This window comes from Schistocerca serialis, chromosome 3 (genome assembly GCF_023864345.2).
Source record: "Schistocerca serialis cubense isolate TAMUIC-IGC-003099 chromosome 3, iqSchSeri2.2, whole genome shotgun sequence".
Taxonomy (NCBI): domain Eukaryota; kingdom Metazoa; phylum Arthropoda; class Insecta; order Orthoptera; family Acrididae; genus Schistocerca; species Schistocerca serialis.
In genome coordinates this window covers 21,113,107-21,133,838 of record NC_064640.1, presented here as the reverse complement: position 1 = coordinate 21,133,838, position 20,732 = coordinate 21,113,107, and the positions used below count along the sequence as shown (strand labels likewise).

Genomic DNA, 20,732 nt, shown 5'->3' with positions numbered 1-20,732 from the left:
ATGAAGGGGAAACTGTTGGATGGAGGGTATGGAAACAGTGGGTTAACAGAGACTGAGGTCAAGAGAGTTTTGGGAGCAAAGGATGCGTTGCAAGGGTAGTTCTCATCTGCATAGTTCAAAAAAATTGGTGGTGGAGGTGAGGATCCAGATGGCATGAGTTGTGAAGCACCAACTGAAATCAAGCATGTTGTGCTTAGCTGCATGTTATACCACTGGGTTGTCAACTTTGTTCTTGGCCACACTTTGGCGGTGGCCATATACTTTGGATAACAGCTGGTCAGTTGTGCAGTGATTGAAGTAGAGTTGATATATGACATGGCTGCTTTTATAGGTGGCCCTGCCTCCAATGGTGTTGGACAAGCCTGTGACAAGAATGGTGTCTGAAGTGCTGGGTGGGTGGACAGGCAAGTCTTGCATCTAGGCCTGTGGCAAGGTGTTGGTAGTAGTAGCGGTGTAGGGATGGACCAGGACGTTGTGCAGTTTGAGTGGATGATGGAATAGCTCTTTATGAGGGGTGGTAAGGTTCTTGATTATGATGTCCCTCATTTCTGGGTATAATTTGCCAGGGCTCTGATTATCTATCAACATTCCCGAAAATGAGGAACGTACTACTCAATGCATTTGCTATTGGGCGAGTGACAGGTGTTTAACACACTAAAAATAAATATAAATTCTGTAAGCTGGATTGTAATTTCTGTGGCAAATGTAGATAACTGCCAATAATCTCTGGTTTTTCCAAATTGCACTCAGTCATTACCAGCTGTGCTCCACGAGGTTCTCACCAGTTAGTGTAGATTACGAAAGTAGTGAACACCATTGCAGTGTGATTAAAATTAAACTGTGAACATACGAACACTAACTCAACAATTACTCTGGTATTCTGCTACTGAGCTGTGAGAGTTTGAAATCCATATTATTTAAATGTGTGATGTGTTTCTAGATCTCTGTAGAAGGTGCTCCAGATATAGGTACAAACATAATACTATATCAAGGCTGAAACACACAAATTATAGTTGTTTGTATATATATATTAAACATTTGTTTACATCGACTTTTGATAACCTACCCCAGCTTTTTATATTCTTCCAACACAGCAATTTCTATCTCTTCTGTTTGATTTGGAACAAAGCGGAATTCAGACACCACTGCTGGAGTATGAACAGCTTCATCATAATCACCTAATTCCGCTACAGCCAAAAGAAATTACACCATTAGGAAAGCAGACAACTGATTTACATTGCAAAATTTCAGTCACTCTAGTCTGTAAGCTTATAACTTAATGCACTACATATATTTTTGTAAGGAATGAAGTTAAAAGGAAGACGTGTCATAACAATAAAAGCACCAAGACGTTCACAGACATCCAAGTGTCACACTAACTTAACTCATGACAATACCTGAAAATAAGAAACATTATTTACTTTTGAGAAAAAATATGGTTATTTCCATACACAGCAGATCAGAAGCCAAAAAATTATGATGTCCATTAGATGTAATATTAATCAATCCAATTCCAGAGATGCTGGATTTTGGGCATGCCAGAGACAATGTCTAAAAGTTTATGATAGCATTTTATTAACATCATGAGAGGATGACAGAAAGATAGGAATTGTTCAAAAATAAGAAAACACTGTGAGTGCTGGATGGCTCTAACATACAATGAAGAGTGTAGAATAACCATTTAGAGCCTTCATGATAATAAATGAGTACAAGATGAGTGCTGATGAGTGAGCAGGACAGAGGAAGAAAAGAGGGAGACAAATAGATCTGGTATGTCCTGCACTATACTTTACATCAATGAATATCACCTTCCCCCTATTTCCTCCAACACTTTTAGTGATGAGAGTTTTGTCCATCTTGGGTTTTGAGCTGGTTATTGTAAATTATGAAAGGAAAACCGGACACAGTTTAAACCAACTAAGCTGCATAAGATTTGTTGCCATTCATGACAGGTTTCATGTGTCACTCACTTCAAAGCAAAGTAAGACCTCGGGTGTAGGACAAATTATCATTCATGACATAGAAATAATATTCAACTCTTCATATACTTTAGGTCCCAAATCACTCTACAGTCATCCAGTTTTCTTACCAGCTCTGTTTTTGGTTTCTTCAAGAAAATTATTTATTCTATAAGTTGGAGGATTACATTTCAATTTTGTGTATACTTTTAATGAATAAGCTGCAATTCCAACTATAGAAACATAAGCCTCTACTATCTGTTTTAGCTGTTCTTACTGTGGTGTCACCACCAGACACCACACTTGCTAGGTGGTAGCCTTTAAATCGGCCACGGTCCGTTAGTATACGTCGGACCCGCGTGTCGCCACTGTCAGTGATAGCAGACCGAGCGCCACCACACGGCAGGTCTAGAGAGACGTACTGGCACTCGCCCCAGTTGTACAGCCGACGTTCATAGCAATGGTTCACTGACAAATACGCTCTCATTTGCTGAGACGATAGTTAGCATAGCCTTCAGCTACATTTGCTACGACCTAGCAAGGCGCCGTATTCAATTGATATTTATTATGTGAAGCATGTATCATCAAGAGAGATGTTCTACAATTGTGGATTAAAGTTAAGTATTATATCATCTACGTACTTTATTTGCAATTCTCAAGATATTGTCCTGTTCCAGACCTCACGCCAGTCAGTGTGTAATTAAACGCGTGCATTTCGGCATCCTCTAGAAACACAGTGTTGGCTCTTCTGCCAACACTACACTTACAATGACTCATCTATATAATATGTGCAAAGAATCGTAATATGAAATTTCACACTGTCATCTCAATTTCAATACATGATAATATTGCAGCAGGTATTACGCATACTGATTTTATCTGTATTTCATCCTCTTTATTGCTGATTTTTGTGTTGGTGGAATAATGACGCAAAGAAGAGGAGAGAAGGAGGAGGAGGAGGAGGAGGAGAATAAGAAGACACAGCAGCAATAGAATTAGTGGCAGCAGAAAGTCAGTCAGTCAGTCAGTCAGTCAGTCTCTCTCTCTCTCTCTCTCTCTCTCTCTCTCTCTCTCTCTCTCTCTCTCAACCTTTTCTGCCTCACTCCAGATGGTATATTCTTTGAGTGGCTTTCTTATTTTACAGGTTTCCCCTTAACTCTAGCAGACAACCGCAGTCCTTGAAGCTTGGCTGTTTATAAATTTTTTGTATTGCTATTTGCTAGAACACTGTATGTTATTCCAGATAGTAATTATTATGTACTTAAACAACAGTTTGATTAGTCTTTCATTTATCCTTTTCATTTTGTTCAATTTAATATTTAAATAAAACACATGCATTTATGTACTTAAGGGTCCAATTAACAGCAGCACATTTAAATAATAATGTAGTAAAACAATAAAAAATAGCATGGAGTTGAATCACTGTGAGAACTATCACACATGCATAGAAATGAGCAAGTACATCAACCACCAGACAATACCAGAAGCTACATGAAATATTTAGTATAGGTTACTACACAATTTCAGGTGCTGTTAATTGAAGACACATTTACCACCTTTTTGTAAGTCTTGAGTCAACTAGAATTACAAAGAAAAGAAAGAAAAAATAAATACACTGTAATGCTAGAGCAGCTAATTCCACAGCAGTCTGGTAAGGACATTCTAGACGTCCTTCAAATATGTCCTGCTTCAGCTGCAAGAAGAACTGGTATCTGGTCAGTTCTTCTCTAAGACTGTTTGGTTCTGATGAATAAAATTTAACTTTCAGGCGCAGAGTGTATGGAGGTCCAACTGCAAATGAGAGAGTGTAATGCAACAATTGCAATGAACTAACACTCAAAACAAATAATACTATTAAAGGAATGTGGCACTGAATATATCAGTCTAGTGTATCTTCCCTAAGAGCCTTATGCTGCTCAAGCTCCCACACCCATTATGCATAGTTACTTTAATATTTATTCCATTAACACTACATAATTTGAAAAAAAGTACAACAAAAGTAGAGAATAAGACAAGGTGAAGAATGGGATCTTGTCTGTTATTTATTAATTATTTTGTACACCAGTGGAACCTATGTACAGTATGAGACTGTATCCTTTATCACCATCCATAACAATATGATCTGCAGGTCAGTTTGAACATCAAAGTTCCTTACTGAGTATACTCTTATTGGAAGTTGTATGCTCTTACTTACTTCCAAACTGAGAACTTGCTCACAGTTAGTTGCAAATTAACGTCGAAACTGAGCCATGTTGTGAATGGCCATATTCACATACATCAAGTATTTTCAGAGGTGAAAATAACAGTACCCATAAAAAAAAGAGGTCTAATTATTAAATGAGGATCAAACAACAAGCTTTCAACTACTACATACTTTTCAAGTAGATGTCATGGCACACTTTTTAATATATCTTCAAATGCAGTATTTCTGTGCTTTATGAACACAGAGACTACTTCCAATATCTTGCAATATAGACTCTCCTGGGAGATACAATACTGTGGACAAACGCTCCCCTACAGCTCCTGACGAAAATAAGGGAGGTAATCATTGCTCTAGTTCTATGTAACAAGAAGACAGAACATTTACACAAGGATATGATCATGAGAAACCCCATTCTCACTGTTACAATTCTGACAAACCCACGCATATAATGTGGATCACTGACGCATGGCACAAAGTTGGCATTTCAAAACAGCCCCTAACTGTCCAGATGGAATTTTAACCATGTGAGTCTGTATCCAAGCTATAGTTCTCTCCTGTAAACTATTCTGCAGCACAACCTCACTGGTGGGCTCTATACAGTCCATAAGCTGTTGCTGGTAAGACATATCCAGAGTGTGCACGCATACATCGGTACACTACACAATATACTGCAGTAAGCTCTGCATGCAACATCTCATCAGTGTTTTATAATACCATCACATCGTCACTGAAGTGTGGCTTAAGGGTAGTCGCCAAATCACAAAAAATAAATTTCCATCCTTAAGAGTCAAAACGACATAGTTCTAGCAAAATATGCTAACACAGAGTTAAACTCCTCATTAAAAACAGCAACAGAAGGTAGTCAATTTGTCAGAATGTTCTTCTTGATACTTGACAGTCTCTGCAAGTAAAAAGTGCGGTCTGCTGAGTCATCTGTAATTGCTGCATCACATTTCCATTTCACCATCAAATTGGAAATATTAATTTAAGAAGGTTTCAGGAATTACTGCAACTAATCACAGTTTTTTCTTCAATTTTTATTTATTCATGACCAGTTTCGAATCGCCTGGTGATTCATCATCAGATGATACAATTTAGTTTGGAGTATTGTGGGGGTTTTGCATCTGTGGCAAATATAGAGACAAAAAAGTGAGCACTGTATGTGGGAAGAATATTAAGACTGTTAGATTAATTTGATGGTTTACTCACTGGTTTTATTCTTGTTGTAAGCACTGCTCTGGAAAATATAATGTATGCTTTCCAGTATCGTTAAATATCAAGTGAAACAGGCAATTTTCCACCGATGATGACTCCCACATACTTTACAAAATATAAACAAACCAAAGAGTGTGGCTGTTGTTGTCTCCAAAGAGTCTTGTGGAGGCAGAGATTTTCTTTGCTCATTTTTCATTTTGTTTGGCATTCGTAATAAAATATATATTTATTACATAACTTTCTTTATAAAAATTAGTATTATGTTTTTACATTGCAATTTTTTTTTCTTTTATGCTATTTACAAAATCTACAACAAAGTGTTTAGGACAATATTTCTGGTAGTATATTGAGCAAGCAGTAAAGGAAACAAAAGAAAAATTCGGAGTAGGTATTTAAGTCCATGGAGAAGAAATACAAACTTTGAGGTTCGCCGATGACATTGTAATTCTGTCAGAGACAGCAAAGGACTTGGAAGAGCAGTTGAACGGAATGGACAGTGTCTTGAAAGGAGGATATAAGATGAACATCAACAAAAGCAAAACGAGGATAGTGGAATGTAGTCAAATTAAGTCAGGTGATGCTGAGGGAATTAGATTAGGAAATGAGACACTTAAAGTAGTAAAGGAGTTTTGCTATTTGGGGAGCAAAATAACTGATGATGGTCGAAGTAGAGAGGATATACAATGTAGACTGGCAATGGCAAGGAAAGCGTTTCTGAAGAAGAGAAATTTGTTAACATCGAGTATAGATTTAAGTGTCAGGAAGTCGTTTCTGAAAGTATTTGTATGGGGTGTAGCCATGTATGGAAGTGAAACATGGACGATAAATAGTTAGGACAAGAAGAGAATAGAAGCTTTCAAAAGTGGTGCTACAGAAGAATGCTGAAGATTAGATGGGTAGATCACATAATTAATGAGGAGGTATTGAATAGAATTGGGGAGAGGAGGAGTTTGTGGCACAACTTGACAAGAAGAAGGGACCGGTTGGTAGGACATGTTCTGAGGCATCAAGGGATCACAAATTTAGCATTGGAGGGCAGCGTGGAGCGTAAAAATCGTAGAGGGAGACCAAGAGATGAATACACTAAGCAGATTCAGAAGGGTGTAGGTTGCAGTAAGTACTGGGACATGAAGAAGCTTGCACAGGATAGAGTAGCAGGGAGAGCTGCATCAAACCAGTCTCAGGACTGAAGACCACCACCACCACCACCACCACCACAACCACCACAATAACAGTGAAGTTATGTTTGGCATGTTTCTCATTACAGTAATTCCTGCAACATTTAACAAGACAGTCACAGTGTTCCAAATTCAGAATGGATAAAAGTTTTATTTTGCTATCTAGTCAGGTAAAAGGAACAACGAATACATACCGAAAGTATAAACTGAAGTTAATGAAAACTATTCTTGCTATTAAATTCAATAAGCAGTGCATATTAGAAAACATTACTCCTAATTATGCCAAAGTTGTAATCAATGACCTAAATTGGCTCAGGCAGCCAAAAGCAAATGCAGAGTCACATGGATCAAAAATGAAATTAGGCCTCATTATAAACAAAAAGACTTACTCAACAAAGACGTCTACAGGCTGCACTTAGAGTTAAGCAATCACCTTATGCTGCCCCAAATTGTAACATTCAGAGTGTTAGTTCAACAATCCGTGGATAAGGAAATGTTGAAAATTTCATCCAAACAAAAGAAAAAGCTCTCAAACCTCATTGCCAAAAAATCCGCCAACTCCTACTCCATCTTACCTGATGGAAAACATAATTTTTCTGAGAGGGTAGTAAACACAACAAACATTAATTTCAACAACACAGAACTAAATTTGCTAAATAAAGGGCTAAAACACAATACTTCCCCCAAACTTGATGAAAACACTGTCAAAGACCTAATAACTGACACAAAGGTAGCCTGCCTATCAGCAAAACTAAATCAAAATGACCTAAATGCTCTTGCACATGAAGCAAATAAAATAATAAAGAAAAACATGAAAACAAAAAAACTCCAAAATATTACTCATAATGAGGCTACAACATTAAAACGAATTACTAACTAGTTTATAATAATAATCTTGTGGTTAAGGGTGACAAAAACAATACAGCTGTAATAATGTATGAATCAGAGCAAATTAACAAAACATTAGAATTTAAAAAAAAAATAACAACATAACTGAACTAGAATCTGATCCTACCCCAATCTACCAAAACAAAATAGAAAAACCTGTTAATGTAACTTCCTCCTAATAACTACTGAAGCCAAACACTGCACAATAAATGAACCCAACAGCCCCAAAGCTCAGATCACAACCCAAGGTTCATAAACAAGGCCACCCACTACACCCAATAGTCAACTCAATAAACAGTCCTGGATACAAAATAACCAAAAAACTTCATGAAATTCTCTGTAAATCCTACACATTTACAAACAACTACTCCATAAAGAAGCTATGAACTAACTGACAGCATAAAAGATATCACTATTCCCACAACAGCACAATTTACGTCCCTCGACATAGTAAACCCGTACACCAACATACCTGTAACAGAAACACTACACATAATCAAAAAGAACTTATAACATCATAAAAAGCTAAGTAACATAGGAATCTATGAACTGATGGATTTGCTTGAGTTAGTGTTGTCTCACAATTACTTTTCCTTTAATAACAAAATCTATATTCAGAAAGACAGTTTAGCAATGGGCAGTGGTTTAACTGGCCTACTAGCTGAAATGGAAAAAGACAAAGTCATTTATTATAAATGCTATGTTGATGACACATTGATACTATACAATGGAACAGCAACTGAAATAGAAAACTCAGCCAATAAACTAAATAATATACATCCCAAAATACAGTTTAAAGCTGAACACCAAACACAACAGGGAATTAATTTTCTTGACTTAAATGTAACATGTCACAACACCAAACACAAATTCGAAAAATACAGGAAACTCACAACAACAGATGTTATAAATAATACATCACGCCACCAAAATTGGCATAAACTAGCATTTTTCAGATCAGCATTCATCTGTGTAAATGAAATTCATGCTGAACCTGCTGTAAAAACCAAAGAACTAAACATTTCAAAAACAATAGCCCACAACAATGCTTATGACCCAACCATAGCTGATGAAGTAGATGCAAAAATGAAAACTAAGCAAAAACCATCCACAAAACTTTCCTCAGCACCAGAAGAAACTAAATGTGTCTGTATGTCTTTCCTTGCTAATGTATCATATCAACTTGCACAACTATTTAAACCACCCAAAGTCAAAATCAGTTTCCACACAAACAACAAAATACAAAACAAAATAATTCACAACATTAAAACAACCAGCACACTATATCACAAATCAGGTATATACAAATTAGCTTGTGACAGCTGTTCTTGCTAATATATAGGCCAGACAGGAAGAAATTTTGAAATCCGATATGAAGAGCACACTGACGCACTCCGTTTTAATAATTTAAATACATCCACTTTTGAAGCCCATCTTGCCCAAAACAGTCATTCAATCACAGACATAAAAACCAACATCAGCATTCTACACATCATAGACAAAGGAATAAAAATGGACCTCTTGGAACATCTAGAAATTTTCATGCATAACAACGAAACACCCCGCACCATCTTAAATGAACAAATTGATTTAGCAAATAACCCATTCTCCAAAAATTTTAAAGTGTCCTTAAATTTGAAAAACTAATAAATACTGTACTCATCCACTCCCATACCCATTCCCCATCTCGCTCATACCACACCTAAAAACAATCCTCTCCACCTCTTTTTTACACACACACACACACAAAAATATCTCTCTCTCTCTCTCTCTCTCTCTCTCTCTCTCTCAATCCCTCCCCCCTTCCCCTTTCCCCCCTCCCCTCCCCATATTTATACTACCCTCTTTATTCAGCAATGAGAAACATGCCAAACATAACTTCACTACCAGAAATATTGTCCTATACACTTTGTTGTAGATTTTTAAATAGCATAAAAGAAAAAAAAATTGCAATGTAAAAACATAATACTAATTTTTATAAAGAAAGTTATGTAATAAATATATATTTTATTACGAATGCCAAACAAAACGAAAAATGAGCAAAGAAAATCTCTGCCTCCACAAAACTCTTTGGAGACAACAACAGCACACTCTATGGTTAGTTTATATTTTGAAAGTATGTGGGAGTCACCATCGGTGGAAAAGTGCCTGTATCACTTGATATTTAACAGTACTGGAAAGCATACATTGTTTTCCAGAGCAGTGCTTGCAACAAGAATAAAAACGGTGAGTAATACCATCAAATTAATCTTACAATCTTAATATTCTTCCCACATACAGTGCTCACTTTCTCGTCTATATTTGCCACAGATGCATGACCCCCACAATACTCCAAACTAAATTGTATCATCTGATGATGAATCGCCAGGCGATTCGAAACTGGTCATGAATAAATAAAAATCGAAGAAAAAACGGTGATTGGTTGCAGTAATTCCTGAAACCTTTAACAAGACAGTTGCAGTGTTCCAAATCCAGAATGGATAAAAGTTTTATTAATTTAAGAGAGCTGAGGCCTATCACTTTTGCTTCTTGCACTATGTTTTCGCAACTGTGGAAGCTAACTTAAGTAGTGATATCAATGTGTCTTCCATGCTCATTTTTAGATTGTGTCCAAATACATTTTAGCATGTAATGCAGGTTGATCCTATGCTGTCTCAACTCTCTCACAGACTGCCGCAGTTAATATAGGCTACTCTACAAGTAGCCCAATTACACGGATTCTGCGCATGTATGAATCGCTTGGCCAGTCCTTCCTGCATGTACCTGGCCAGTACGAAACTGCCGCATAGGCTCTGGGCCAGCTGTCTGCCGCCTGTCCACGGATCAGCTGTTTGCACACTCCCACCCACCTGTGCCCATGGGCATCCAGCTGCCCAACACTGGGCACACAATCTAGAAAAACTTGAAGCAATGTGTTTCTTAATGTGATCATCATAATTCACAAAGAAACCTCTGGTATCTGGCTCTGCCAAAGTTGAATGATTACTGGACAAAATTGACCTAGAAGGCTGTTAGAGGGCATAGTATCGCATCAGTCAGTTCTGTATTCACATCTGACACTGTCAGTTACTATCATCGCTGTACTTGGACTATTCGATACCAACCTCACTTGGCAGTTGGTCTCTCTCTTAGGTTGCAATTTGGATTGTGCCTGTCTGCTCTTGCCCCATTGACCATTGTTGTGGCGAAAGTTTCTGCTTTGTACCTCCTTTGCATAGGTTGCTTTTGGCTTGTCCTTGTCCGTCTTCCATTTGCCATCATTCAGCCATATGTGGTTCCACTACCAGTTAGTGTCATGTTCTCTTCCACAGGTGGCCCTTCCAACCTGTGGCTTTCACCCGTTTCTCTCCTGGTGCTGTGGGTGCTGATCTCCGGCTACTCACAGATATAGCAAAACCTGTGCAATAGTGCCAACCAAGTGGTAAAAATGTCACATATAAGCATTGGTGTGGATATCCTCCCTGAAGTATCTTTGTGTTATGTCTACTAACAGTCTTTACACAAGGGACTCTTTGAAGTTCAAAACTCATAGGTAATTGTGATATAGAATAAAAAAATAGTTTTATAATATGGGAGAACTTACTTTTCACCTGTTTTTTTATCGCCTTTGTTGGGTCAAGCCAATGCTGAAAATGAACAACACACATCTTGTTTGTATTAAAAATTTTTGTGTTCCAGATACACAATTCAGGTGAAAATAAAATTTAAAAAATCAGATATTAATATTTACTGTGTGAGTAAAGATAGATTGTTAAAAATGTGGTGAGGATCAGCACTGTAATGAATGCCAAAAAAACCATGTTACAAGCAAAAATATACGAGTGTTGTACCTGCACATTGTTTGCATCAGTGTACTGCAGCCCAAAATAATCCTTTTCTATGAGGTCAAGGGAGTAGAACACTTGCTCATAAAGATCACTCCCAACAGCTTTTTTCTGTGAACATCAAAAGAATGGCTGATCCAATTTACAGAAACAAAAGGAAAAATTGTTTTATAAGTAAAACGAATCTAATACAGACCTTACATAATAGGCTCGATAGAAATAAGGAATAAGAACTCATCTTCACTTTCCCTCCCTTCCACTCTCTCTTTCTTAAATCTTTCACTAATGCAGAGATTACTATTATTTGTCAATCCATAACTTTACATAATAAGAATTAGGTGATAAAACTCTCAATTTTTAATTGGTAACAACTGGTTTCACAATAGTAAATATTCTGTAACAGCTCTCTCTTTACCAGTGAAGTATGACAATTAACATTGCAGAAATAGACAGTAATCATAATGCACCTTTTCCCAGGATTCTCTTTCGATGCCCCAAATGATGCAAAGCTGGGGGGGGGGGGGGGGGGGGGGGGGGGGGGAATCCAAGACAAACTGATACTTCACATCTCAGTGGTTTCTATACTTTATAAGTAGTCACAGCCGTAGAGCCAAGTGGACACAAAGGAGAGGCAACAATTTAAGTTCATACACAGTGTTTAATTTAGTGTTTGTTCCCACATGCTTCAGTGAAGAACTTAACAGTATCAGTGTATTTAATTGTGTTGACTAGTGTCAATTTATTAAACATGTTTATGTATTTTTCCTTGTGGTATAGATGAACATTGATTATGATTGATCAGAACAGCATTTGTGAATGGATGTAGGAATATTGGTCACCATCTGTGTAGACCATTGTCAACATGCTTCAGGCTGCTGCCCTTGGCTGCAGTGGTGTTGATGTATCAGAGGAATGCTTTGGAACCTTAGATGCCTATAGCATCACCTATGATCCCTTGTGTCACAGTGCCATTTGTCCTGGCCATTCGAGACTCACCTGACAGTGAATAGTGAACAATGGTGAGGTAGTGCATCTATAGGCAGAAGACAAAAGTGGGTTCTGGACATAAGGCTGTCCCCTTAGGCTATAAAAACAGGTTTGAGAAGTTGCCCTTTGCTGAAGGCAATATTTGTGCCAGTACAGGACACCTCATCTACATCCATACTCCGGAAGGCACCTGACGGTGTGTGGCAGAGGGTACACTGAGTACCTCTATCGGTTCTCCCTTCTATTCCAGTCTCGTATTGTTCGTGGAAAGAAGGATTGTCGGTATACCTCTGTGTGGGCTCTAATCTCTCTGATTTTATCCTCATGGTCTCTTCGCGAGATATACGTAGGAGGGAGCAATATACTGCTTGACTCTTCGGTGAAGGTATGTTCTCGAAACTTCAACAAAAGCCCGTACCGAGCTACTGAGCGTCTCTCCTCCAGAGTCTTCCACTGGAGTTTATCTATCATCTCCGTAATGCTTTCGCGATTACTAAATGATCCTGTAACGAAGCGCGCTGCTCTATGTTGGATCTTCTCTCTCTCTTCTATCAACCCTATCTGGTATGGATCCCACACTGCTGAGCAGTATTCAAGCAGTGGGTGAACAAGCGTACTGTAACCTACTTCCTTTGTTTTCGGATTGCATTTCCTTAGGATTCTTCCAATGAATCTCAGTCTGAAATCTGCTTTACCAACGATCAACTTTATATGATCATTCCATTTTAAATCACTCCTAATGCGTACTCCCACATAATTTATGTAATTAACTGCTTCCAGTTGCTGACCTGCTATTTTGTAGCTAAATGATAAGGGATCTATCTTTCTATGTATTCACACCACACTACACTTGTCTACATTGAGATTCAATTGCCATTCCCTGCACCATGCGTCAATTTGCTGCAGATCCTCCTGCATTTCAGTACAATTTTCCATTGTTACAACCTCTTGATATACTACAGTATCATCCACAACAAGCCTCAGTGAACTTCCGATGTTATCAACAAGGTAATTTATATACATTGTGAATAGCAACGGTCCTATGACACTCCCCTGCAGCACACCTGAAATCACTCTTACTTCGGAAGACTTCTCTCCATTGAGAATGACATGCTGTGTTCTGTTATCTAGGAACTCATCAATCCAATCACACAATTGGTTCAAAAAAATGGTTCAAATGGCTCTGAGCACTATGGGACTTAACATCTGTGGTCATCAGTCCCCTAGAACTTAGAACTACTTAAACCTAACTAACCTAAGGACATCACAAACATCCATGCCCGAGGCAGGATTCGAACCTGCGACCGTAGCGGTCACACAATTGGTCTGATAGTTCATATGCTCTTACTTCATTCAATAAACGACTGTGGGGAACTGTATCGAGCGCCTTGCGGAAGTCAAGAAACACGGCATCTACCTGTGAACCCGTGTCTATGGCCCTCTGAGTCTCGTGGACGAATAGCGCGAGCTGGGTTTCACACGACCGTCTTTTTCTAAACCCGTGCTGATTCCTACAGAGTAGGGGACAGCTTGTCATTGAGAGCTCCAACATCAGGTTGAGGACGGAGCCCCTAAGCAAAATAGGATGGGAAGCAAGGTCAGTGTCCACCGTGACCTTTTTTTGGGGGGGTATGCTGAGTTGTGGATAGGCACATCTCACATCTGTGACTCACTCAGCATCTCCGATATATGGTGAGCGGCAACTATCCTTTTCACAATATTGATACTGTATGGTGCCATATTTGAGATGTGGAGGGGGTTCTGCCAGTAGCAACTGAGTGCACTGGGTACACGTGTCGTCATGACTCGTATTAGCACGAATGACACTTTCCATATGGGTTCACAGGCTATCCTCAGTTCCTACAGACAGCTGGCTGCTTTGGTGAAGACAATTAGCCTCACATGCAGGTGGAAGCAGAGATAGAATTTTGCAGCATCGTTCCCAGTACCAACTGTGGTGCTCTGGTTTGGACCGAAGTGGAAGGCTTAAACCAGAGGCCCAGACTATTCTGTGACTACCTTGAACACAGATTTTTCAAATGCTATCAGATGGAAAAATTTTTGACTTCCTCTTAATAGCTCAGCTGTGAACTACATTTAGGAAGTAGGGTAATGAAGTTATGTGTGGTGCGGGTCTTTTAGGCTAGGGAAATCCCTCCACAGGTCCGATTAGCCAAGTTCTGATTTCAGACAGGGAAAAATAACAGCCCTATTAATTTAATAATGGAAAACCCAAGATGGAATGTAACAATATTATGAAAAGGATAGTTGCTACTCACCATATAGTGGAGATGCTGATTTGTGGATAGGCACTTCTGTGACTCAGCATATGGTGAGCAGCAACTATCATTTTCACAATATTGTTACAGCCCTATTAATTAGGCAGACTAGCATTATGATACATCAGAGAAAGAGAATGTTAATAAGAGTTAAATTACAATTGACACATATGTCAGAAAGGTGGATGAAACTTGGTTCATCAGATGATTTTGTAGAACCGGTAGTAGCAGAATATTTGAGGGAAAATTTGGAGAGGATTTCGAGTAAATTTCCTTGTTGTGTGCATGTAATTTAGGGGCACTCAATGAAGAGGTTATAAGTGTCCCTGGTCATGTTGTAGTACTGGAAGATTTCAATTCATCGGTTAGATTGGTAGACTCAACTGATTAGGATGAGACTAGGGAAAGGGAATTGTGTGAAATTATTCTAAATGACTTATCCAAAAATTACCTTGAGAGTTAATCAGAATGAATCTGGTTACCTACAGGCCCGATATTTTTCACTCAATGCAGAAGAGGACATCAGTGATCATAAGGCCATTACAGCATCATTAGTACAACTGTAAATAAGGATGTAAGGAAAGGAAGATATTTCTGCTTAACAAATGTAAAAAAGAGAGATTTCAGATCTCCTGAGTGATCAACAGGAACCTTTCATTTCCAGGACCGAAAATGTTCAGAATACACAGACGAAGTTTAAGAGCATTGTGCAGTTTTCCTTAGACAGGTATGTGCTGAGAAAATTTGAGGGAGAGAGAGAGATTCACTGCAAATTTAAACATAGCCAAAGCCCACAGACAGACAAAAACTGACTGAAGCCGATATTGGTGTAATGAGAGCCATGCATGAAGAGTTCAATGAAATCAAAAGTAAAATTCCATCCCCTGATCTCACAGAAAATCCTCAGAAGTTATGGTTTTATGTTGAATAAATAAATGGGTCAATGCCAACAGTTCGGACACACACTGACCATAATGGCACTGAAACATACAATGACAGAGAGAAAGGCAAAATACTAAAACATCTTTTTCCAAAACTCGAAAAAAAATTTTATAGGCAAGATTGCATTCAGTAATATTTATTATTGAGAACTGATTTCGACAGCTGAAACTGTCATCTTCTGATCTGTAATGTAATGCACAGAATGCATCGACCATCACGATTTGTGATAAAATTTTCTGTTTGACGTTGCAAGAAGGAAATGGAAATTGTATGTTTTCATACTTTCAAAATATTTTTGGATATAAATTGTGTTCCATTACGAGTTTATCACTCGTGCCATGTCATCATCATAGTGGAGAATATACAGCACATTATACATAAGTTTGTTGTTCTGAAATCATGGGTACTTTCTGCCTATTTATGTGCAATATATTTTATTTGTGTATGTTGAGGGACAACTGCTGATCTCTGCACCAAGTATCAGTCATCTGTTGGTCTTCCTGCATTTCATTTCACTACAATTCCCTAATATTTAGACTTAAACTGTCGAAACTGGTCGTAATTCATAAATATTACTTCATGTGAACTTGCTTATAATTTTCTATAAAAGAAATTTCTGCTGTTTGCTGTTAATTGTTCATTTTTTTACACAATCATGATTTCGGCTTTATAACCATTTTCAAATGCTATAAGACCGATATCATGATTGCGTAAAATAAATGAACAATTAATAGTCAAATGGTGGAAATTCTTTCAAGAAATTCTATATGACTCTCGTCTACCGTGAAGGGAAGCTCACTCACTGGCTATAGAAAGTTTTTTCAAGTTTAATATAGATCACTCCTTTCACTTCTTCAATTTTTCTAAAGTAGTTTCACTGGGGAAGACTGTACTGTGGTTCCACTGAGGAAGACTTTACTGTGGATCCTCCTCCAAATCACAGCATAATGTCAAAATGACAAGTATTGAAAGAAGCGACCAGGGGACAGAAAATCAACTGAAATTGCTCAATACAGGGAAGTTTACTGAACTTGCTGGAATACCAATAAGATTCTGCATCAAGTATGCAAAAGAACTTTCTCCTCTTCTAAGAGCAATGTACTGTTACATCGGAGAAGGAGCAAACTGTTCCTAGTGACTGGAAAAAAGTGCAAGTCATATAGGTTTCCAGAAAGATCACCGAACAGACATAAAACTATATGCCCACATCTCTGACGCTGCTCTGCTGTAGAATTTTGGAACGTGTTTTATGGGCATATATTACTATATTTCTTGAGACCAACAACCTCTCTTACAGGAATCAACATGGGTTCCAAAAACAATGATCGTATGAAATCCAGCCCACCCTGATTGTCCACGAGATCCAGAAAGCAGTAGTTACCGGCGGCACCCAGCTCGATGCTATGTTTCTATCTTACAGGAGGCGTTTGACACAGTTCAGCACTGTTACCTAATGGACAAAATATCAGAGCAGATGTGTGATCGGATTGAAGAGTTCCTAGCAAACAGAATACAGCATGTCATTCATAAAGGAGAGAAATCTTCAGAAGTAAAAGTGACTTTGGGTGTAACCCAAGGGAGTGCTAGAGTACCATTACTTTTCATAATATACATAAAGGACCTAATGAATAATGTCAGAAGTTTCATGAAGCTTTTTGCAGATGCTGCTGTTGTATCAGAGAAGTCTAAATATTAGGGAATTGTAGCGAAATGCAGGAAGACCAGCAGATGACTGATACTTGGTGCAGAGATCAGCAGTTGTCCCTCAACATACACAAATAAAATATATTGCACATAAATAGGCAGAAAGTGCCCATGATTTCAGAACAATGACAACCATAAAATATCTAGGAGTATGCATTAGGAATGACAAAGTGGAACAATCAATAAAACTAATTGCAGGTAAGGCAGATGTCAGACTGAGATTCATTTGAAGAATCCTCAAAAAGTGTAGTCCATCCACAATGGAGATAGCTTCCAAATCCCTTGTTTGACCAATACTTTAATACTGCTCATATATCTGGGATCTGTACTAGATGGGAATGACACAGGAAACAGAGCCAATCCAAAATAGAGAGGTACGTTTCGTTACAGGTTCATTTAGTAACTGTGAAAGCACCATGGAGATGCTCAGCCAACTCCAGTCGAGGACACTGCAAGAGTGGCATTCAGCAGAACGGTGTTGTTTGCTGTTAAAGTTCCGAGAGTGTACATTTCTAGAAGAGTCAACCAATATTTTGCTTCTTCCTATGTATATCTTGTGAAAAGATCATGAAGATAAAATCAGAGAGATTCTAGGTCACATGGAGGCTATGCACCTTTTGAGACTGGAACCTGATGATGGAGTTGTGACAATGAACACAACGTACCTTCCCCTACACCATACACCATTACGTGGCGTGTGTAGTATATACGTACATGTAGGATTTGAAACATTTATCATCATCACTGGCACTGCTTTTACATAAGGGACCAGAATTAAATAATTGTCGTCAGTACTACTACATAACTTTTCCTCTTGTGGCTCTATTACAAAATTTTTCCACATAAGTGGGTTGGTGTCAGTTTCTGTATGTGCTGGTAGAATCTGGTCATGGCCCTAAATAATGAAATAAGCATGAAAATCCAATATTACAATGCACATTAAAGCACATACTGTACTCAATTTACACTTGTAAGCATTGATGTTATTTACTGCTTCACTGTTTTCTTATAGTTCATGAAGAATAATATAGCAGTTCTTAAAGGTTCTATTAGTTTCTTAGTAACTGGACTAAACATTACTCAAATACAAACATTTTATACTGTACATGTGATTCACACACAAGTTTTTAATTCTCGTAACTACTGACTTCTTATTTCCACTGACTTGTCACTCTCTGGCCTCAAATTGTGCCTCCACTTCAAGGGCTTCTGGGTAATTAGTCTCTGTCAATTAGTGAGCTTCACATTCTTGTGGACCAGAGTTAACTGTGCCTTATGCTCCTCAAAAATAATAATCTGCAACATTGAAATCACTTTGGACTTTTGTTTCTTTATCTCACCACAGAAAGATCTCAACCAGCACAGCCTTCTACAGACAATGAACTTACAAGTGTTGTTTGAAACGTTCCCAACTTCATCACTGATTATAGCTGTCATACAAACAGCTCTTTTTACTTCCAAGAACCTTATACGAAATGAATTTTTATCCATTCAAATACTTTATTATAATCCATAAACCATACTTACACGATAATAATGACCATTCTGTTCACTTCCGCCCTCAGTTACATCTGTACCCAATAATTTCTCCCATATCCATCAACACAGGAACAAATGTATTGCCAATTTGGACATGGCATGCACTTCTAAAAGAAATTCTCACACTTTCTGCAACTGTTATATAATCTCTATCTCCTCCCCCCCCCCCCTCCAATATCTGTCAGTACAGGGTATACATGACACCAGGGACCAGGATGAGAAGAACACATGAATGTGAAAATTACATACATATGTTTTCCCAGTAGGATTTCACACCCTTGACACAGTGACAGTGGTGGGTATTCAGTGCAGCACAGGCCTGATGACACACACTACATATTTCGACATACGTACTTTACACTTTGGAGTGCATGGTAAAGTGAACTTAGTATCGTATCACATGTTAAGGTTTCTTCCTGTTCCAATCACATATAGACCACAGTATGAATGACTGCTTAATACATCTGTGTGTGCTGTAATCAGTCTAATTTCATCTTCATGATCCCTATGGGGGTGATAAGTAGTAAGTAGGGAGGGTGGGGGGGGGGGGGGGGGGTGATGAATATCTCTAGATTTCTCACTTAATACCAATTCTTGATACTCTGCACACAGGGTGTTGTGGGATAATTTATGTCTATAATGCCTCACAGACCCATGGCTACTCTACAGCCACTGACAACACAGAGATTGGCAGAAATTGTGTAAAAAGTACTTGTGTGCCATTTGAGAGCATGCTTGGACCTTGCAGAAATCTTCAATCTCAACAGATGAGGTGACTCAAATATTTTTTCAGTAATAGACAATGGTTTGTTATTTACTGGCAAGTTGTAAGGCACAGCTTTGCATCGAGTGCCCACATGCATCTTCTGCCCAGAAACATAAAACCTGGACATGCCATTCACCTTCAGCTAGAAGTGAAAAGGATTGTGTCATGCAAATCAGATGGCACAGAAATATTTGAGGTGGAAGGTGACATCAGATGCACATGAACTGTCACAACTGTCTTCTAGATGTCTCACTGTCATCTCATCCTGAGGCAGCAGCCTACCAATACTGGTCCAGCTGTTTGTGCACAGCAGCCAATCCCCCTCCCCCCTTCAATGATAAGTTCAATTAGGTATGCACAAGAAAATTTAAAAGACCTAATACAGAAACCTGAAAAACAAAAACCAGTCTAAAAATAGTTTGTAACTGCCATAGCTACCCTGCAGGAGGGGAAAAAAATAACAAGTGCTAAACTGACAATGAAAATAGAAATGAGGGACTATTCAGTTGCATGGGTGATAACATAAGCTGCACACAAACAAGTACTGTGCTATAGTTGCTGTGGCTAGCAACAATCGCAAGTACTTCAAATGTAAATGCTTAGATTAGGTTTGTAGCCTACAAAAAGCCAATTTACAGCACATCTTGAAGGCAGAGTGCACTTTGCATTTCACTGTGATTAAATGTACTGAGATGTATGCCTTGCCCATCTTGTCTTTGACTGTCTCAGAGAGCCACAACAAGGGCTGATAGTGCCATAGTCCAATGGTATACTAAAGCAACACGACTTCTGCTTCTCTGACACAGCAGCTAACTTTAACTTAATTGTTTATAGGTATACATTATACTAATGTTACTGCCTTTCTTCATCTATGTCAACAATGTTGTGAGGGTAGAGTGATAACGAAGACAGGACAGAAACTTCAGATAAATTTTATAAAGTTGAGAAAACTGAAAGCAAGCCCACAAATGATCAACAATAATTCACAAAAATATTTTTAAGTAAAAATCTCTATATCTGCTTTAATTCTGAAGGCGGCTTCTGAGGATCACAAATAAACAAGAAAAAATGGAATCCAGCCTATTTCTCTACAGACATATCAATTTCAATGTTGCGTTTGGTGACAATGTCAGATATAAAGTTATGCTAAAATCATTAATATTTATAATGTTAACTGTTTTACAAGATCCTAGCAAAAGTGAGCAGACAATGCAAACATTGTTCAATGAAATTAGAAATAGCTTTTCAA

General features: G+C 38.2%; 1 protein-coding gene across 2 annotated transcripts in view; it reads right to left on the bottom strand.

Moving 5' to 3' along the window:
• The window catches only part of LOC126469685 (band 4.1-like protein 5), a 146,636-nt gene that overhangs the window by 106,368 nt on the left and 19,536 nt on the right, over window positions 1-20,732 (bottom strand). For both annotated transcript variants that reach the window (XM_050096839.1, XM_050096838.1), the window contains exons 2-5: window positions 11,273-11,377; window positions 11,026-11,068; window positions 3,573-3,749; window positions 1,067-1,187 (exon numbers count right to left, since the gene is read on the bottom strand). In XM_050096839.1, coding sequence (XP_049952796.1) covers window positions 1,067-1,187; window positions 3,573-3,749; window positions 11,026-11,068; window positions 11,273-11,377 — 446 coding nt within the window. The remainder of the gene's footprint in view (window positions 1-1,066; window positions 1,188-3,572; window positions 3,750-11,025; window positions 11,069-11,272; window positions 11,378-20,732) is intronic.